The sequence below is a fragment of the Ceratotherium simum genome, chromosome 9, assembly GCF_057802395.1.
Source record: "Ceratotherium simum simum isolate JZ-2026a chromosome 9, ASM5780239v1, whole genome shotgun sequence".
NCBI lineage: Eukaryota > Metazoa > Chordata > Mammalia > Perissodactyla > Rhinocerotidae > Ceratotherium > Ceratotherium simum.
The window spans coordinates 51,638,514-51,659,044 of record NC_141908.1 but is presented as its reverse complement, the minus strand read 5'-3'; the positions used below and the strand labels follow the sequence as shown (position 1 = coordinate 51,659,044).

General features: G+C 42.1%; 1 protein-coding gene across 1 annotated transcript in view; it reads right to left on the bottom strand.

The window, feature by feature from the left end:
- The window catches only part of METAP1D (methionyl aminopeptidase type 1D, mitochondrial), a 75,648-nt gene extending 55,966 nt beyond the window's left edge, over positions 1-19,682 (bottom strand). Inside the window, exon 1 of the mRNA XM_004428188.3 lies at positions 19,627-19,682. Within this exon, the coding sequence (XP_004428245.1) occupies positions 19,627-19,666 (40 nt within the window). The 5' untranslated portion in view covers positions 19,667-19,682. The remainder of the gene's footprint in view (positions 1-19,626) is intronic.
- Positions 19,683-20,531: the final 849 nt, after the last annotated feature.

Genomic DNA, 20,531 nt, shown 5'->3' with positions numbered 1-20,531 from the left:
ACTCCTTCACTTCACTACCATTTATCCTTCAGGTCTTCTCTTAAAATATGACCTTCTCTGGGAAGTCTGCTTTGACCCCTTAAGACTGGAGCAGGTACCCTGCCACTGTGCTTCACAGACACTATGCTTACCCCCATCACGGCCCTTAACACATGCACTGCCAATACCCACATATTCATCCATACTCTTCACTAGACTATAAGCTCTCTGAAGGCACGGACTGTGTCTTCTTCATCACTGAAGACCCATGCACAGTAAGTGCTTGATAGATTTCTGACTAACGAAATTACCAGATATGAAGAATCAGGGCAAAAGAAAATAAATTAAAAAAAGACAGAATTAGGAACGTGGACAAAATGTGATTTGTGGGTAAATCAGTCTTCAAAGATTAACAGTGTTATCCTGCCCAGGATTTAACAGAAAAATAAAAAGGTTTCCAGAAAGACTTGAGACCCCTTAGCTTTGATCATATCAGAAGGGGTAAGACCCTGAGAACCATTCAACCAGTTGGATAACTGTCACTGGGTAAAAGAAAAGGATTGACAATTAGATAAGAGTTATCCCCACAAAAGAAATTATAAAACTGAAGTAATATGAAACAAAATCTAACACATATAAGGGCAGTATTTCTGGCTAACATGCACCAAAATTCATTTCAGAAGTCAATAAAGATGGTAAACTGAATACATATCATCTACTTTTTCTGCCTCTCTTGTAGATTAAGTCATGAACCTATAAAATCAGAAAGAATAGGAGAGGAGCAATGGGGGGTGGGGAGTGGAGAAGATTGGAAGCTGAAAAGCAGATGACGGGAGGAAAATGACTTAGTGGAACCAAGAAAACTGAATCCTGTTCAGGCAGTGGAGAGTGGTGAGAATTCCCAGGAGTCAACTGGTTTCACCAGGTATCTCTAGACATAGAGTGAAGTGGAGCTAAAATAAGGAAGACTGTACTCTACAAAGTGGAATGACTGAACCTCTACCATTCTGGCAAAAGAATTATCCTCAGGAGAGAGTAAAACAGAAGGTCTCTGACTATAGAACACCAGGAACAGTTAAGGGTGGGGTTCTACAATGAATACAGGGGATTAAGTGAACAATTACATACTTGGGTGCTGAGACCCACTCCCCACCTTCCAGCCCTCTCACTTAGCTTCCAGAATGTTGGCAGCCAGGCTTTCAACTTCTAAGCAGGAGAATAGTAGAACCTGCTCTTGGGACTCTAATAGCCTAGGAAAAATGACCCTAAGATATTGACAAGAGATTCCCCATGATAATGGCCCAATCAGATCACCTGACAGCTCAGAGCTGACCCAGAGCAACGCGCCCCCGCCACTTGCTCAGAGCTTCCACTCAGTTTGTCTTGTTTTTCCTTTTTATTTTGAAATAATTTTAGACTTACAGAAAATAGTATAAAGGGAAACAAAAGCACAGAGTTCCTATACATCCTTCATCCAACTTACTCTAATGTTAACATTTTTCATAACCACAGTTTTATCATCAAAACCAGGAAATTAACATCAGTAGATTACTATTAACTAAAATATGGATCTTATTTGAACTTCACCAGTTTTTCCATTAATGTCCTTTTTTCTGCTCCAGGATCCAATCCAGTATTCCACAATGTAATTAGTTAAGTCTTTCTAGTCTTCTACAATCTTGTTAACTGTTGCTCATTCTTTCCTTGTCTTTCACGAGCCCACTCAGCTTTTTAAATCCTCCACTCTTATATAGAAGCAAACAATCATGGATTTCCAAGTATCAGAGAAAGCCTCTTAAACAAAAGATAAATATCAAACAACAAAAAGAAAAAAACTCAGAGGAAACAGAGAATATACAGAGAAGAAAATTTCTAGAAAATTATTAATAATATACTCAAGAAAAATATTACAACCATGAAACAAGAACAGAATACTATTTAATAAAAACTTTCAGGGGGGCCGGCCCGGTGGTGTAAGTGGTTAGGTGCACGCGCTCTGCTGCAGCGGCCCGGGGTTCGCTGGTTCGGATCCCAGGCGCGCACCGACGCACTGCTTGGCAAGCCATGCTGTGGCGGTGTCCCATACAGAGTGGAGGAAGATGGGCATGGATGTTAGCCTAGGGCCAGTCTTCCTCAGCAAGAAGAGGAGGATTGGCAGATGTTAGCTCAGGGCCGATGTTCCTCATACACACACAAAAAAACTTTCAGGGAACAAGACAGACTCTTGGAGATTAAAAATATCATAAGAGAATGAAAACCTCAACTGAAGGGGCAGAGTAAATTTGAGGAACCCTCCGAGAAAGGAGAGCAAAATGACAAAGCCCAGAGGGGACCTGGGCACTAAAAGGATAACCAGAAAAATGAACATATGCTTTTAAAATGTGATATGCGTTTTATGAAGGAGAAGCATAGACCACGATGAGAGAATATACTGGGGGGTGGAGTGCAGGGGTGGTAGAGAGGGTCAGGAAATCCCTTTGATAAATTTAAGACCTCAAGAACAAGCAGAAATATGCCAGATGAAGAGCTCTGGGGAAGAGCAATTCAAGCATAGGGAACAGCATATGCAAAGATCTCAAGGAGGAAAGGGCTTCAGGAATTAGAGCACCTGAAGAGCAGGGCGGTAGACAGGAGTGGAGGGACTGGAGGGTTGGGATGATAAGACAAGGCCAGTGGGCCCTGGAATTCAGGATTTTCAGGGTAGTGCAATGGGAAGCCTAGGAAAGGTTTTAAGGGGGAGTGAAATGATCCAATATGCCTTTTTTGTGTGTGTGTGAGGAAGATCAGCCCTGATCTAACATCCATGCCAATCCTCCTCCTTTTTTTCCCCAGAGCCCCAGTAGATAGTTGCATGTCATAGTTGCACATCCTTCTAGTTGCTGTATGTGGGAGGCGGCCTCAGCATGGCCGGAGAAGCGGTGCATTGGTGTGCACCCAGGATCCGAACCTGGGCCGCCAGTAGCAGAGGGTGCGCACTTAACCGATAAGCCATGGGGCCGGCCCCCACAATGTGCTTTTTAAAAGGCCACTTGACTGCAGTGTGCAGATGAATTGGAGGAAGTAGTTTAAAGACTATGTAACAGTCCCTCTCATCTTATGGATTTATCATAATTTACTTAATCATTCCTCTATTTTATTGGACATTTAGAGTGTTTCCAGTTCTTTGCTAATATAAACACCACTGTAAGAGACATCCTTGAAACCAAATCTTTGCCAGCATCTCTGGTTACTTTCTGAATATAGATTGCTAGAAGTAGAATTAAATAATTGAGTTAAAAGGTATGAAATTTTCTGGCTATTTTTTAAAAGTTCTTTTTAAAAGATAAAGATTTTGATCATTAAATTAAATATGAAAATCTATTTCACAAAATGGATATCTCCCCACCTATTCAGTTAAATGATATCAACAGAAGATTATCTTATTTAAAAAGATGAAAAATTTCTATTTGTATCTAAAAATTACCCCATTTATTTGTTTTTTAGAAATGGTAAGCACTTAAGTCATTAAAATCAATACCGTTCATCGTCTTGCTTGGGATGAGCCACATTTAAAACAATCAACATGCGAGCAGCAGGCTGTGCTTCCCCTACACATTTGGAACACCTGAAAACAACTTCGATGTAATATACTGTTCCAAGGGTATATCTATTTGTGGTTTAACTTTCTTATAACAATACATTTTTTTTGTTATAAATATATTCACAAATCTGAAAAAAAAAATACTCTGTTAGATGTGTTTCCCAACGGCATGAGTGGTCCCGTTCTGCCAGGCAGAGCTGTTGTTTTGCTCTCTATTTTCTCTTCTCATTCTCTCACATGTGGCCTCTTTCACAAGCAAATTTCTCTCTTTTGTTCCTCATCTCAGTGACTAGCATCACCATACACAAGCTCCTTCTCCTCTTTACCTACTTTTTCCCACTCACATTCTGTCTATGTACATATATCTCCTCACCTTCAAGTTCTTAAATATTCATTTTCTCTTCAACTGATGTGATCCTTTCTCCCCTCTCTCTCGCACACTCCTTTGCTCTCCCTTTCATCTTCCCTCAGACTCTGGTCCCCTCACTTCTCTTCTCACACGCTCCAACAACTTCTGCCCTGCGTCCTAGTTTGGGGAAGGACTGTTGGTCAGGAAATCTGCCAAAGTGGCTGAGGGGATAATTGGGGCAAGGGTGGGGGTGCAGATGCATGGATGCTGGGCATGAGGAGACCAGGTGGCCAGCCAGGGTTTCCCAGGCCTCTGCGGCAGGAGGGGGTGGGCCTGAACTAAAGGATGGGGCCACCAAAGCAGGGGACACAGGCTGAGTCCTGCTGCTCGACAGCCGGAGCACACACACATAAGCCACCCAGAAACGCCTGGTGGCCTGGATGGGGTCTGAGAGTTGCCAGTTGGACATACTGACCTAGACAACCAATTAAGGCATGTTCAAGGTCTGCTGAGCAGAACAGTCTTTTAAACTAGGCTAAATCTCCTGTTAAGAGGTGCTGATTTTTCTCCCCCTAAATTTTCCAGATTTACAGTCATAGTAAGAACTAGAAGACAAATGAGACAAGGGTACTGAAAAATCTGACACACTGAGCATTAGAGTTAACGTACTTTTGGAAACAAACCAGGTATCTGGTAAACACTGAGGGATCTAGTAGGTATGCTTGATGAGAATTTGTACTGGGAAGGAATTTAAGATCAAGGTCAGGAATGATTAATATGCATGCAGGAAGTCATCAGCATTTAAGCATAAGCAATATGCATCTCATTAAATCTTCAATCGCTTCCTATTGCCTGAAGGAACTGGTGGTAGTCTAATGATTAAAGCAGTAACATTAAAGTAGAAAACCATATTAGAAAATTAATCTGACCCTTATAAAAGAAGCTAGAATAAAGTACTAATCCACCTAAGCAAACTTTACAAGACTGTCCTCGGCAGCTGTGATTTTTCTTTAAAGTGCACTATCTCCCTGTGCCCTGAGTTAGAAGGCTTTGCTGAAAAGTGACTGGTGAAAGAGACTTTCGAGGGCTTTTTTTAATCTAGGTAATTGATAATCTTTCACACGCTTCCCAACTGCCATCATACTGCTACCTAGCTGTTTGTGGTGCCCCCCACTAAGTCACTGTATCACCAGAGAACGGCACCTCCCTCAGCCCAGCACAGCCTTCTCCTGCTGTGTCGCTCATTCTCTTTTCTGACTGCAGCGCCCCTGCGCTCAGCAATGCCCTGAACAGCTGCTATTCACGGAGCGTAAAGTAGGGGAGAAATGACAGAAGACGGCAGAGAGGAGCTGTCTTTTGAAATATCAATTCCTAGAGGGGCTGGTTTTCAGCAGCATTAGCCAGTTGGCAAAGAGGATGGTGAGGGTGTTCTTTTCATCCCTGACCTATTTCTATTTGATCTTATAGGAAAATCATAATCTTACCGACGACAGAGACAGGCTATGTGATGCCCTAAATTCAGAATTATTACAATGCTGAATAGAAGGATAAACATGAGTGTGATATATAGACTCCAAATGTGAGAGATAAAAGGATCTCAAAGCTAATTTTCCTAAGTTAATATTTCAGTAATTAATAAGCTTTCTCTTGTGGATATGGTAGAAATTTTTTAAAATCATGGTCGTATTACTAGTAGCCCTCCTTAGGAAAAAGAATCATTTTAGAAATGCCTACTTTTTCTATCTAAATGGTGAGATTGTGGGTGACTTTTACTTTCTTCCTTATACACTTCTTAATGTCTTAATACTATCACTATGAATAGCTATTACGGGCTTATTATGTGTCATGCACCATGCTAAGAGCTGTTGTGGTAGCCAGCCTCCAAGTTGTTCCCCAAGGACCCCGTCTCCCGGCATTCACACCCCGGTCTGCCGCACTGTGCTGGTCTGTGTGATCAATAGCATACGGCAGGAGTGAGGGGAAGTCACTTCTGAAACTAGGTTATAAAAGACTGTGGCTTCTGTCCTGGGCACTCTGGTTCTCCCTCTCTTGGATGACCAGTTTTGGAAGAAGCAGGCTGCCATATTGTGAGCAGTCTTATGGAGAGACACAGGTGGCAAGAAAGTGAAGTCTCCACAAGGAACCCAGGCTGGCCATGTGAGTGAGCTTGGAAGCGGGTACTCCAGCCCCAGGTAAGCTATGGGATGACTGCAGCTCCAGCCAACAAACAGCTCAACTGCAACTTCATGAGAGATCCTGAGCCAGACGCACCCAGCTAAGCCATGCCCGGATTCTTGGCCCTCAGAAACCATGATATAATAAGTGTTTGTTGTTTGGGGTAACTTGTTACACAGCAATAGGTAACCAATACAGCTGCACAGACATTATTTCTTTAATCCTCATAATAGCCCAGTAAGGTAGGTACTTGTCTCATCCCCATTTTACAAATGAAGAAACTAAAGCTTAGGTAGGTTAACTAACATGTCCAAGGTTCCACAACTAGTAAGCAGCAGCATCAGGATCAAACCTAAGCAGCCTGACTTGAGAATCCACATTCTTAGCCACTGTTACACAGCCTTCTTCATATTACTTTTATAATCGGAAAATATATTTTCAAAGTATTTTCATTTCTAGAAAAAGAAATTCCCACTCTTCCTTCACTCCTGTCTCAGAGATAGAGGCACTCTCCCCACTTTCAAGGGGAACTTTCCCCCTTCCTCTCCTTCTGTTCCTTTCCACCTCTTCCTTTCCACCTCGTTCAGATCTGCTCTCTCTCCAGGAAGCCCCCTGATTTCCAGGATTCCCAGTGGATTTCCTTATTTCTTACCAGTTTCCTTCCTTCCCTCTGCTTCTAAACATAGCCAGGGCCTCTATTTCAAAAACAAAACATATGTCAACACAAAACTTACACACAAATGTCTACAACAGCATTATTCATAAGAGCCAAAAACTGGTGATAATCCAAATGTCCAATAATTGGTGAATGGATAAAGAAAATGTGACCTATCTATACAGTGGAATATTTTTTGGCAATAAAAAGGGATGAAGTACTGACACATGCTACAACATGGATGAACCTTGAAAATATCAGGCTAAGTGACAGAAGCCCATCACAAAAGACCACATATTACATGAGTCCATTTATTTGAAATGTCCAGAATAGGCAAATCTCTAGAGACAGAAAGTTGATTAGCAGTTACCTAGGGGTGGTGGGGATGGAAATATTGGGGAGTGACTGTTAATGGGTAAGAAGTTTTCGGGGTGATGAAAATGAAAATCACTTGTGGTAATGGTTGCATAATTCTGTGAATATACTAAAAACCAGTGAATTGTACACTTTAAATAGGTGAATTGCATGGTCTACGAATTTTATCTTGATAAAGTTATTAAAAAAAAAAAGGACAAAAAACCTCCATACTTCTCTACAGCCACTAAGAACTATCGCTTTTCATCCATTCCTTCCACTGGTAAAATTTGGTCCAAGTCACCATGACCGCCTAGTGGCCAAATTCATTGTCATCCCCAAACTTCCTCCTGAGCCTCTTTTCCTGACTAGGCTCTCTGTCTCCACCAACTCCTCTTCTGCTTTGATGGCTCCTCACCTTCCTCGAGTCTGCTTTCCAACAAGCCACCAGGTCCTGATGAGTTCTGTTCTGTATCATTTCTCTTGCATCCATCTCTCCCTTTCCATCCCACAGTCATTGCACTAGTTTAGGCCCCTGCCACTTTGTTTCTATTCCTGTATCTACATGGTTTTCCCACCACTGCCCTGCTTATCCCCTTAGGAATGCGCCTCAGCCCTCAGCCTCTCTTTTGTCCACCTTATTCATCCTTCAAGGCTCAATTCAACTCTCATTTCTTCTGTGAAGTGATCACTCCAGCCCCAAATTATCTTTCCTTCCTCTTATTCCCAGAGCGCTCCTATACTGTTCTGCATTTTTATATGTATCAGGCTTCTTTCTCCAATTAAACTGAAAACTATTTGACCCTGTTCAGAAGGCACCTCATCATGAAACTCCAGACTACTCCCCCCAGACCTTCCAGTTCTCTCACTCCTCATTCCCACTACACCTGTTCTTTGGCTTTGTTGGGAATTCTCATCTTAGGACAACTCCTTTTTTCCCCAAACTATCAGCCTCTTCTCTTTTCACTTTCACACTCCCGATTATTCATTGTAATAATAATGGGCCCCAAAACAAATAAGATAGACAAGGTCCATGTCCTTAGGAAATTTCCAGCATAGGCTAAACTCTGGAATTTATTAGTTCAATCCCCCCTTGCCAGCCCCCCTGGTCCATGAACCTTCTCTTACTCCCTGGTCCTTCCAGTGCATCCACCTGGAAAATTCCAATCAATTCAACTATCTACCTTCACTCTTTTACACACACAGGATGATGCCCATTTGAAGAAAATCACACAGTGGCAATGAATAGGGCCACTACAAATACACTGTCTCTAATTTCACTTGGATCTCAACACTGCTGGGCAATCCTTCTATTATCCATGATGAGTTTTTACTCCTATCTCCCAAGCCCCTACCTCGTTTCATCTCTAATCTCTGCAAAAATGTACAGAAAGAAATTCAAGTCATTGGGAGACAAGGAGCTTCTTCAATTTTCTGTCCTCTCTCCTACCTAAAAACTATCTGCATGCACACCTACCATTTCCTCCAACCCTAAGGGAGCAGGAGCCTGGAATCTTCACCCCTTCTCACACATATGCCTGAGCTGTCCCATTCAGGTGGTCCCCAAATCGTGTATATTTTACTGCCCAAAGTAGTTATCTGCAACCTCTCCTCCCTAGCTCTCACCCTACTTGCCTGCCATATTAAACCGGCAGCGCTCCCAGGAGGCTGCAGGGGCTCTCTCTGCCTTTGGACAAGAGGCCCGGTCTGTCTCTAGACTCCTTCATCTGACCAGGCCCTCCTTACACAGAACTCAGCCCAGTCTTCTGCTCCTCTGTGAAGATGAAGACTCCTCAGTTGCGACTAGATGATCCCATTGCACCATTTGCTTACCTCAATCTGTGCCTCTATCTTACTCTGTTGCAATAATTGATTTACATGTCCGATTCTCCTAAAGGACTGTGAACTCATGGAGGACAAGAACTGTGTATTCTAAGCCCAGTGTTAATGGCACGTCCCCCACTCTCTAGTTTCCTTTTGTGTTTCCACAATGCTTCGGTCAAATCTCTTCTCTCTCCCCATTAATCTGTGCATTATTGCTTTGTGATCAGAGTATGTAGTTTATACAATTTTTCTTTCTAGAACTTATTGAGGTTTTTAGTGGCATAATTTATCAAGTTTTATCCTATTCATGTATATTTGCAAAAAAAAGGTATCAAATTTGATATTAGATCAAACTCACTAATTATAACATTCTGAACTTCAGTCACCTTATTATGTCTGTGCCATAAATTGCCCAATTAGAGGCATGCTAAAGTTTCCCACTATGATTGTGGTTTTATCCATTTTTCCTTTTATTTCTAATAGCTCTTGCTTTATGTATTTTAACACGTTATTTGATTCATAAATATTCATTATTAATAACATTATTGTATCACCATTAACTAGCCACTTTTCATTCATTCATGCAAAAAATCTTTCTTGAATGCTTATTATGTCAGATATTGTTTGAGGTGGTTGGGATAAGTCAGAGATCAAAACAAACAAAAACCCTTCTTGTGGAACTCACATTGTAGTGGCGGAGATGGGCAACAGACAATAAATATGACAAACAAGTAAATCATACAGCATGATAGAAAGTGTTAGGTGCTAAGAGTAGGGCCTTATAGGACACTATAAAGACTTTGACTTTTACTCTGAGTGAAACAGGTTTTGAGCAAAAGAATCACATGATTTAACTCACATTTTCAAAAGCTCAGTCTGGCTGCTATGTTGAGAATCGAGTATAGCAGGGCAAGGGCAGAAGAAGCAGAGAGACCAGTGGTGGGTTAGTGCAGTGATCCAGGTAAGATATGATGGGGGCTCAACTCATAGTGGTGACATCGGGGGTGACAAACATGTTTGTATTCTGGGTATATCTTAAAGGTAGATTCAACAGGATTTCTCGACAGATTGGATACAGAGCGAGAGAAAGGAATTGGGGGTGATTTGAAGGTTTATGGTCTGAGAAACTGACAGGACAAAATTACCATCAACTAGGTTAGGGAAGTCTTTGGAGTGGAGCAAATTTTAGGGAAGAGAGTAGAAGTCCAGTTTTGGAGTTTTGGACATGTTGATTTTGAGATGGCTATTAGACATCCAAGTGGAAATGTTCAGTAGGCATTTGGATGTATGAGTCTAGAATTTAGGAGAAAGGTCTTGCTGGGGGCATAAACATGGGAGTCAAGGGCATAAACATGGGAGTCAACAGGTTAATAGATGCTGTTTAGAGCCATGGGACTGGTGAGATCATTAAAGTGATAGTGAATATACAAAGAAAACGTCCATGAACCTCTTTGTTCTGTTTGATGCTTTTTGCCCTAAATTCTCTTCTGCCCAATATTTATATTGCTACTTTGCTTTTCTCAGTGGATATTTCTCTATTGACAAATATGTCCATGAGATAACTTTCTAGCTCAGTTCTTCTGGAAACCTGCTAAAGGTGGAATGTCAACCATGATACTAATGATAAAAATAATACTTATGATAAAAATGACTCCAAATTGAAAAACTTCACCTAGACTATGAATAAATTATAAATATCTGGTGAGAAGCCACACTTTGTTGTGTGTGGTGACTCTAAGTTTTGCAGGAGACATTTTGTTACTGCCTGCATGTACTCCCTACAAGTGGTTCTTTAGGTTTTCCACTGAAAATTAGATACCATATACCATTCAAGTTATTACTGCTGTGTAACAAGTTACCCAAAACTTAACAGTGTAAAAAAACTAATAATTTTATTATGCTCATGAATTATTTGGGTCAGGAATTTGGAAATGAATGTCTGAGGCTACATGATGTCCGAGTTCCTTAATCAAGAAGACTTGAAGGCTGGGGATGACTCGATGGCTGAGGGCTAGAACCATCTGAAAGGTCATTCACTCACATATCTGGTGCCTGCGATGGGATTACTCAAAGACTAGGTCTCCTGACCAGACCACTTTCAAGTAGCCTCTCCAAGTGGCTTGGCTTCCTCACAGCACAGCCCCAGGGTAGTCAGGTTTTCTACAAGGCAGCTCAGTCTCCAAGCATGACTGTTCCAGTGAACAAGGCAGAAGCTGCATTCCCTTTTATGACAGCCTGGAAAGGCACACAGCATCACCTCCCTCATTCTCTTTTGGTTGAAGCAGTCACAAGCCAGTCTGGATTCAAGGGGAGGGGATATAGATCCCACCTCTCATATCAAAGAATTCTGATAGTATTCTAAGGGAGATGCTATTTTTTTCAAATCACATCTTACTTTGAGATTTTTTGTGTGTGTGTGAGGAAGATCAGCCCTGAGCTAACATCCACGCCAATCCTCCTGTTTTTTTTTTTGCTGAGGAAGACCGGCCCTGAGCTAACATCTATTGCCAATCCTCCTCCTTTTTTTTTCTCTTTTTCTCCCCCAAAGCCCCAGTAGATAGTTGTATGTCATAGTTGCACATCCTTCTAGTCGCTGTATGTGGGAGGCGGCCTTAGCACGGCCGGACAAGCAGTGCATCGGTGCATGCCCGGGATCCGAACCCGGGCTGCCAGCAGCAGAGCACGCGCACTTAACCGCTAAGCCACAGGGCCGGCCCAGGACAGTGAATCTTGAGGGTAAACAAATACACAAGGTGAGCCCACACTGGCCCCAGTGTTCTGCCTGGGGAAACTGTCCCAACTGTGGTATTGGGAGGTGGAGCCTGAGCCAAGCACAGCGCCTCACTCCTTAGTTAAGGAGGCAGGGAGCAGAGGTCTGGCTGCTGAAGTAGCTGGAATTTTGTGGCAGGGTACTAGAAAAGAGGATCAAGGTCTACCAAACAATGGCTGCTGTAGGCTGAGAGCTGAATAGAGATTCCACAGGGTGCAGGGCTGGAAGAAGTTGGGGTCCCAGCCCAACAGAGTACAGATCTCATTGAGCCCCCAGGCATTCAACTGAGACCTCAGAAAGACCACGCCTTAAGAGTAAGAACCATGCACTAGCAGAGCAAAGGTGGGCAAATTAACATCCACAGGCCAAATCTGGCTCACTGACTGTTTATGTAAATAAAGTTTTATTGGAACATAGCTATGCTCATTTGTTTACATACTGTCTATGCTGCTTTTGCACTATATTGGCAGAGTTGAGTAGTTGCAATAGAGACCGTAGAGCCCACAAAAGCCTAAGATATCTACTATCTGGCCCTTTACAGAAAAAGTTTGCTGATCTCTGTACTATAGTAAGAGCCACACTCCAGACTAAGGGCAAAACAAACATATCACCCTAACAGAATAAAACCAAGCCTGGGAGAATCAAATAGATTTGCCAGTAACTTAACTGCCTGCCAGAACAAAACTCAACATATTTTAAACAAAAACAACATAATCTCCACAAGGTATTATCCATTATGTCACTTACACAATTACATATTAGATAACATATGAAGAAACAGAAAAATGTGACCCACAATCAAGAAAAAAAAAGTAGTCAATAAAACAGAAACAGGGCCAGCCCCGTGGCTTAGCGGTTGAGGGTGCGCGCTCCACTGCTGGTGGCCCGGGTTCGGATCCCTGGCGTGCACCCACGCGCCGCTTCTCCGGCCATGCTGAGGCCGCGTCCCACGTGCAGCAGCTAGAAGGATGTGCAGCTATGACATGCAACTGTCTACTGGGGCTTTGGGGGAAAAAAATAAATGAAATTATAAAAAAAAAAAAAAAACAGAAACAGACTCTGAGAACACCCAGATGACAGAATTAACAGATAAGGCCTTTAAAATAGCCATTATAAATATATATGTTCAAGTACTTAAAGGAAAAAATGGACACAATGAGTGAACAGGTGAGAAATCTCAACAGAGAAATGGAAACTATAAAAAAAGAACGAAATAAAAATTCTAGAACAAATAAGTACAATATATGAAGAAAAAAAAGGCTACTTGTATTTTAGAGATACATAACGAAAAATCTACAGATGAACTTAGATGATATCTGGGATGTGCTTCAACATAACCCAGCTTGGGGAAGGGGAAGTGGCTGGGGGTAAAGATGAAACCAGAGTGGCCATAAGTTGATGACTATTGTAACTAGGTGATCGGGGTATGTGGCAGATTATTGTACTGTTTTCTCTACTTTTGTGTATGTTTGAAATTCTCTATATTCGAAAGTTAAAAAAGAAAATTCAATGTCCACCAAAAAAAGCCGTTTTAACTATCAAACAAGAGGTTGTTCAAATGAAGCTGTGCATCCTTATTATCTTCCTCCCAACTTTGCCAAATTCCCTAAGATATGTAGCATTCAGTCTGCATTTTCAAAGATTTCCAATGCTTGAGGAAAGTGGGCATTTCATAAAAACTGAATATTTAGGTGAATGCCATTCTCTCTCTCTCTGTGTACGTACGTTATACACTTTGACACACACAGAGATATCAGTATTTGATTTCACAAAATGAGATTATATTAAACTGCTCTATAATTTGCATTTTCCAAATAATATATATTGTGGACATCATTCCATGTCAACAAATACAGGTCAACATTATTTATTCTTTTAAATGACTGCATAGCATTCATCACTGAGGGCCTACATGCTGCACTATGCATTGAAATTTCATAATTTCAATGGGAGACACTGAGCTATCTATGTTACAGAAAGCTGTCTCAAGCAGAGGGAAAACATAAGAGTATATATGGCTCTAGGGACATGCCTGACTTTAGGGACTTTAGGGCCATGATTTGATTGTTAAGTATATTATGCAGTAACAAGCCATACTATAACAGAGTTGAAATGTATTTGTTAAAAAATATCATATAGCTAAAATCCATTTCCATTCTCTTGCTATCAACATGGACAGAGTTTAAGTCACAGGAAACTCCTTATTAACATTAGCATTTTCCAAACCATCAATGGACTGCATCCCAAAAGTTTAATTCTAAGCCGGTTTGGTGAAACTGAGGATACATTTTCCTACAGAAGTGATACAAGACAGTAAGGATGTCAGGTCAGTTGACAAAAGTTTCAAGTACTTAATTCATGATGTACAATAGCCCCTCTCCTACCTGGAGGTTAAATTTTTGAAAAACCACTATGGTAAGAGAATTCTCATTGGAAGAATCTATGGCCTTAGAGTCACAAATGAACAGAAGCACATATTTTTTTACATTTGTTAAAATAAAAAAAACCGGGGCCTGCCTGGGGGAGTAGTGGTTAAGTTTGCGCACTCTGCTTCGGCGGCCCAGCGTTCACAGGTTTGGATCTGGGGTGCAGACCTACATCACTTATCAGGCCATGCTGTGGCAGGCGTCCCACATGTAAAGTAGAGGAAAATGGGCACAGATGTTAGCTCAGGGCCAATCTTCCTCACACACACACAAAAATGTTTTTAAATAAAAAACTTTAAAAATAAGAAAAACCAAGAATAATAAAATATTAGTAGCATTATATGCATCTTAAATTATAGTAATGAGTGTATATAAGTAATTTCCATTTACCATTCTATGATCATAGAAATCTTGAAGATGTTCCTTTCCTATATTATAAATTACACAGACATTTTGCTTTGTTGCAGAGAGTATATATAGTAAAAGACATCTTCCCCCTGGGTCTGGTCCCATTCAAACATTCAATGTCTTTTATATTTCTCTTTTTTTCTAACAGTAAAAAAAAAAAAAAAAAGTTACTGCTTTGGATAATAAAAATGCTATCTTCTCAATGTATAAAATTCAAACATATCAAGTATAAAGCAAGTAAAGGGCCGGCCCTGTGGCTTGGTGGTTAAGTGCGCGCGCTGCAATGCTGGTGGCCCGGGTTCGGATCCCGGGTGCACATCGAGGCACCACTTCTCCGTCCATCCTGAGGCCGAGTCCCACATACAGCAACTAGAAGGATGTTCAGCTATGACATACAACTATCTACTGGGGCTTTGGGGGGAAAAAATAAAATAAATAAAATCTTTAAAGCAAGTAAAAATCAGTCCAATCTCACCATCTAGAAATAACAGCTATAAACATTTGGGTGCACATCATTCTAGATATCTCTTTGTGCATATAAACACATAGGGAAACAAAGATATATAATTTTACATAAGTGGGATATACTGTTCTATACCTTGCCTTTTTCCCTCAATATATGTCAAGAACTTTTAAGTCTACATACATCCACAACATCTTTTTTAATGGCTGCATAGCACTCCACTGCATGGATGAACTATAATTTTTTTAGCCATTCTCTTACCAAGGGACATTTCAGATTCTGTCCAATATTTCCCAATGACTATTATTATAATGTTACATTATTATTCATACATCTTTGCACACTCATCCTATTGTTCTCTCAGGGTAAATTCCTAAAAGCAGAATTGTTAGGTAAAAAGTACGTATACCTTACACCTTGATACACATTGCCACAGAAACCTCTGGAAGGGCCAGACTATTTCACACACTTGCCAACAGTGCCTTTCTTAGACTTTCTGCTGGGCTTGCCAACAGTCTGCCCCCTCTCCTCTCACCGGCTTCGGCTCCCTCCACATGGATTGTGGAAGGAGAGCAGGACAGTACTTAGGTCCAAGAGTTGATTTCCATCAGCTTCCTTCATCTTTCCCATGACTACACTGCTTAAACCTCAAGCAATTCTCTTAGATTTCTTCCCTTCCCCCATTCCAATCTCTATTTTCTAATCACCTCCAGTAAGTCTGACTCACAATTAAAATTACCTGGAATGAAATTCTCACAGCTGCCCAAAAAGGTATGCAGAAGCAAAAACTGCATTAAATTATTATTGGAGGGAGACGGAATATAAAAAATAAAAAGAGAGAGAGAGCGAGAGCATGCACGGGAGGGAGGGAGGGAGGGAGGGAGGAGGGAGGAAGGAAGGGGGAATAAAGTCACTATTTTGGCCTGTGATGTGAAGAAAACTGACATTTTCAGATAAATTATTCTTTAGCCCTACCATACAACTTTTGTGCACAAATATTTCTATAAGAGGTTGAATTCTGAAAGGTCTTTCATTCAGTTATGAAACTGAGTACTTACTACGTGCAGACATTGTGCTCCAGGCTTTGGGGAGACAGAGATGAAGAAGGTAAGATCCTTGCCTGTAAGAAGCTCCCACTCTAGCAGGGGAGATGGAGGTGTAAACAACCACTTTTTAGCTAAGTGTACATACTTTGATACCGGGTGAGAAGTGTTGTGATAAAGGGACACTCTAAGTGCTACGTAAGCAGACTGGGTCAGTTTGGCTGGGCAGAGGCAACGCAGCTTCAAAGGAGAGATGGTCTTTAAGAGTGGCCTTGAAAGACAAATGGTTTTCTGGGTGAAAAAGGACACTGCAGGCACAGCAATTACAGAGGTACACGATGGTGAACCTTAGCAGAGATATGAGGATAAGGAACTGGCAGGAGATAAAGCTGAAAACGTAAACTGAGGCCAGACTGAGATGGAGTTATTCTTCCATGCCAGGGGATTCAGACTTTATCTCAGCAACGAGGAGTTCCTAGAGGTTTTTCAGCAAGTAAATATCATAATCAGATCTGAATTTTAGAAAGATAATTCTGGTTGTGGGGAAGAGGATAGACTGAGGTGGAGACCAGTTACAAGGACCCCGTCTAGCCAAGGAATAGTGAAGACTTGTACCCAGACCATGCAGAAAACTGGAGGGATCCAAAAAATGGGATTCACTGACTCACTGGACAAAGAAATTGAAGGCAATGGTGGAGACCAAAAGAACTCAAATGCTTTCACGTAGATTGTGACTGGATGGCAATCACATTAATGGAAATAGACTATATAGGTAGAGGATCAGAAGATGTGGACAAAAATATTCATTTCCACGTTGGACTTGTTGAGTTTAAGGGGCCTATGAGACATCTAGAAGAAGATGCCCAACAGAGAGCTGGCATGGAGGCCTAGTGCTCAGTTCCAGTGGATACTCTGTTGATTTTTAAAAATCATATAGATTTGACAGTCATTGAGGTTAAGTAAATTTGATTGATGACAACAAAGAGACGAAGCAGGGACGAGGGCTTAGGACAGAATCCTGGAGAACACTAATATTTACAAACTTAATAGAAGAGCCTAGTGAAAGTTTGGGAAAATCAGAGAGACAGCAGGCAAGCCAGAGAGACTGGCTCATAAGGGGGACAAGAGTGTAAAGGAGAAAATATGCTCCCTCCCTCACCTTCCCCATTCCTTCCCATACTCATTGGGCAAAGAAAGGATCTTATGTAGTTGGTTCGGGAGCTGGAACAAGGATTCTAGCAAACTGGGGACTGAGAGTGAGAGACTAAGCAAGGAGAGATAGATAGATAGCTAAGGATAGTCCATAAAGGGGCCCTTTCCCTATCATTAAATATCTTCCTAATGATACATTTTCCCTCCCTCTTCTAGTTAGAAGATCCCCCTCTTAGTAGTTGCAGTGCTGTAGGGTATAGTGGGATGGGTTATAGGAACCAATAACCTGGCCTGGCTTCCCTATAGTAGCTTTTCCCAAGATTGGCTAAACCACCATTTGTCAAAATCATAAGTAACAAAAAAAAAAAAAGAAAAAAAGAAAAGATTAATATGTTATTTCTATAATCTGCAAAGTGATTATATACATATATATACATGTATATATATGTATATATAATATATGATATGTGTGTGGGTTTTGACTCCTCCTCTACCTTGACTATCTCCCTAGATCCTGTTCACCATTACCTGCAGTGCACAAAAAAAGAAATCTAAACGTCATTATTTTTGGTCAAAAGAGGAAACACAAAAGTAACTTGATTAGTAAAGAGAGTTTGGACTGCAGCCCAGATCTTAGAAGATGTAAACTGGCACTCATTTCACAAGGTGCCCTCCCATGTTGACCTCCACTCTTCCGTCCAACCAGTCCCAAATACTGCCTACATCACCTTCCCCTTACACAGCTCTCACCTCAGATCATCCTGTGGCTCCTTACTCATCTCCACTAACACTGAAATACTGAGGTCTATCTGCCTATCAATCTCCTTTCTCTCTAAAACCATCTTCCTCTTTACTTTTCACACACACTCATCATAGTTGTCCTGTCTCAACTGAACTTTGCACACTGATTTCTATGGAGAGACCATGCCATGCAGTGCAGAGGAATGAGCCTTAAAAAAAAAATCACCATCTATGTAACCATCTGTGCCTCACTTTTCTCGTCTGCAAACAGGGAATAATGCCTAACTCACTGGGTTTTAAAAGGTAAGGTACTTAACACAGTATCATGTACTTAAAAGGCATTTAACAGTTGGAGAGGTTGTGGAGAAAAGGGAACCCTCATATACTGCTGGTAGGAATGCAAACTGGCGCAGCCAGTATGGAAAACAGTATGGAGAGTTCTCAAAAAATTAAAAATAGAAATACCATGTGACCCAGCTATCCCACTACTGGGTATTTATCCAAAGAACTTGAAATCAACAATTCAAAGAGAATTATGCACCCCTATGTTCACTGCAGCATTATTCACTATAGCCAAGAAGTAGAAGCAAGCCAGGTGTCCACCAACTGATGATTGGATAAAGATGACGTGGTGTATATATATAATGGAATACTACTCACCCATAGGAAAGACAAAATTGTCCCATTTGCAACAAGATGGATGGACTTTGAGGATATTATGTTAAGTGAAATAAGCCAGACAGAGAAAGACAAACACCATATGATTTCATTCATATGTGGAAGATTAACACACCACAGAGAGAACAATTCCGTGGTTATCAGGGGGAAGGGGGTTGAGAGGTGGGCACAACGGTGAAGGGGTGCATTTATATGGTAACTGACAAATAATAACGTACAACTGAAATTTCACGTTATAAACTATTATGACCTCAACAAAAAGAAGGCATTTAATAAACGATAGCTATTCACTATGAAAATATTTACCTCACAAGGCTATTGTTCCTACGTGCCTGGCACCAAAGTAGTCCCTCAAACTACATTAGTTCCCCTCTTGAAACATCTCCCATCCTTGAAACAACTTCCTAGTTCTTTCCAACAAAGATTCAGAAACTAGTGCAAATCCAACAAAGATTTCCCTAATTCAGCTGCAAAAGTATTTGTACATTTACTAAAATCTCACCACTCACGCAAGGATAACACCTACTGAGAGCTCCCCAGACATAATTTCTCCTTTTCTTAACTTTAAGTCACTGGAAGAGAACAATCACATTTTGCAAGTTCCCCAGAAAAAGTGTTGTATCATGCCAACAGATACAAGTTGCCTTCTCTGTGTCACCTGGGTGTCCAGGCACATTTCAGAGCTACGGTAGGTTCATCTCTCCGCAGCCTGAATAAATAAGTTTGCTACACTAATCATCCAACCAAAGTGGGAAAGAAAACTTCAGACAATGTCCCATCGATCTTAAGGGGTGACTGTGAATAGATGCCACGCAGTGACGTGGTCCAGGCGAGTGACGAGTGAACAAATGTGTCTGTTCCCGCGACGTGCCAATGTGCCATCGTGTGTGCCTAGGTGTGTGCGTAAAACTGAAAGTACATTCGTGTGCGCCGAGATAGCTGAGCGCGGATGTGTATTCCTTTGAACTCGGGCGCGTAGCGAGCGAGCGACGGTGCGAACCCCCACGAGGCTGTCCCCCAGGAGCTTACCTCTGAGGGCGAGCAGGTGGACGCCGCTGGGCGCCGCCATGTTGGCGCTGGTCACGTGGCCGCGAGCACTCGCTCGCCGCCCCGCCCCGCCCCGCCCGCCGGAGCCGTCCAGTCGCAGGCCTGCAGAAGACCGTCGGCGCCGAGGCCGCCCGAGGCGAGCGCGCGTGCGCGCGGGGGGTTGACTGCGGGAGCCCTGGCGGCGGAGCGGCTCCGGCACCGGGGCCAGCAGGGGAACCCGCGGCCGGCCGAGCCCCGTCCGGTCGCGAGAGACGGGCTCCAGCCGCGGTTCGCGCTCGCTCAGAGCCCCTGCGCCCGGGTGGGATGGAAGAAGCCTGTCAGGTAAGCGTGGCATCCGATATTTGTAGCATCAACATTTTGGTGCATGGAAACGTGAAGTTGGGAGGAAAAAATAAAGCACAATCTAGCGTTCAACGTAGCTGATTGTTGACACGTCTGACACTTTTTTGCAAATTATTTCCCTGGATTCAGTTGAAAGGTAAAATTTGGTTCAAAGTCACCAGCTGCAGCTTTGCTGTCCCAGAATCTACCTTACTCAGCAGAGACTCCAGACAAGTAAGGATGTGTGTGCAGCTGCGAAATCTATTCTGGGTACCCCAGTGGGTATGTTCAGGGGACTTCTCTTTCCCCAAGGACACTTCCCGCTCAGCGGTGTTAACTGGAGTCTTAATCCTAAATTCGATTTTTAAGAATGAGAGGATGACGTCTGCCAATTGCGCTGCCAAAAGACGAAGCCTACAGAGAGCCAATTATGGGTCAAGCGAGGGAGCTGATTTATCCCTGGTGATGACGGTGCCCATTTTACCAAATTCACTGTTCCTCTTATCTGCGTCCCGGGACAGATTTCCATCCTGTCACCGACCATGTATTATTGTTCATCTTGGTAG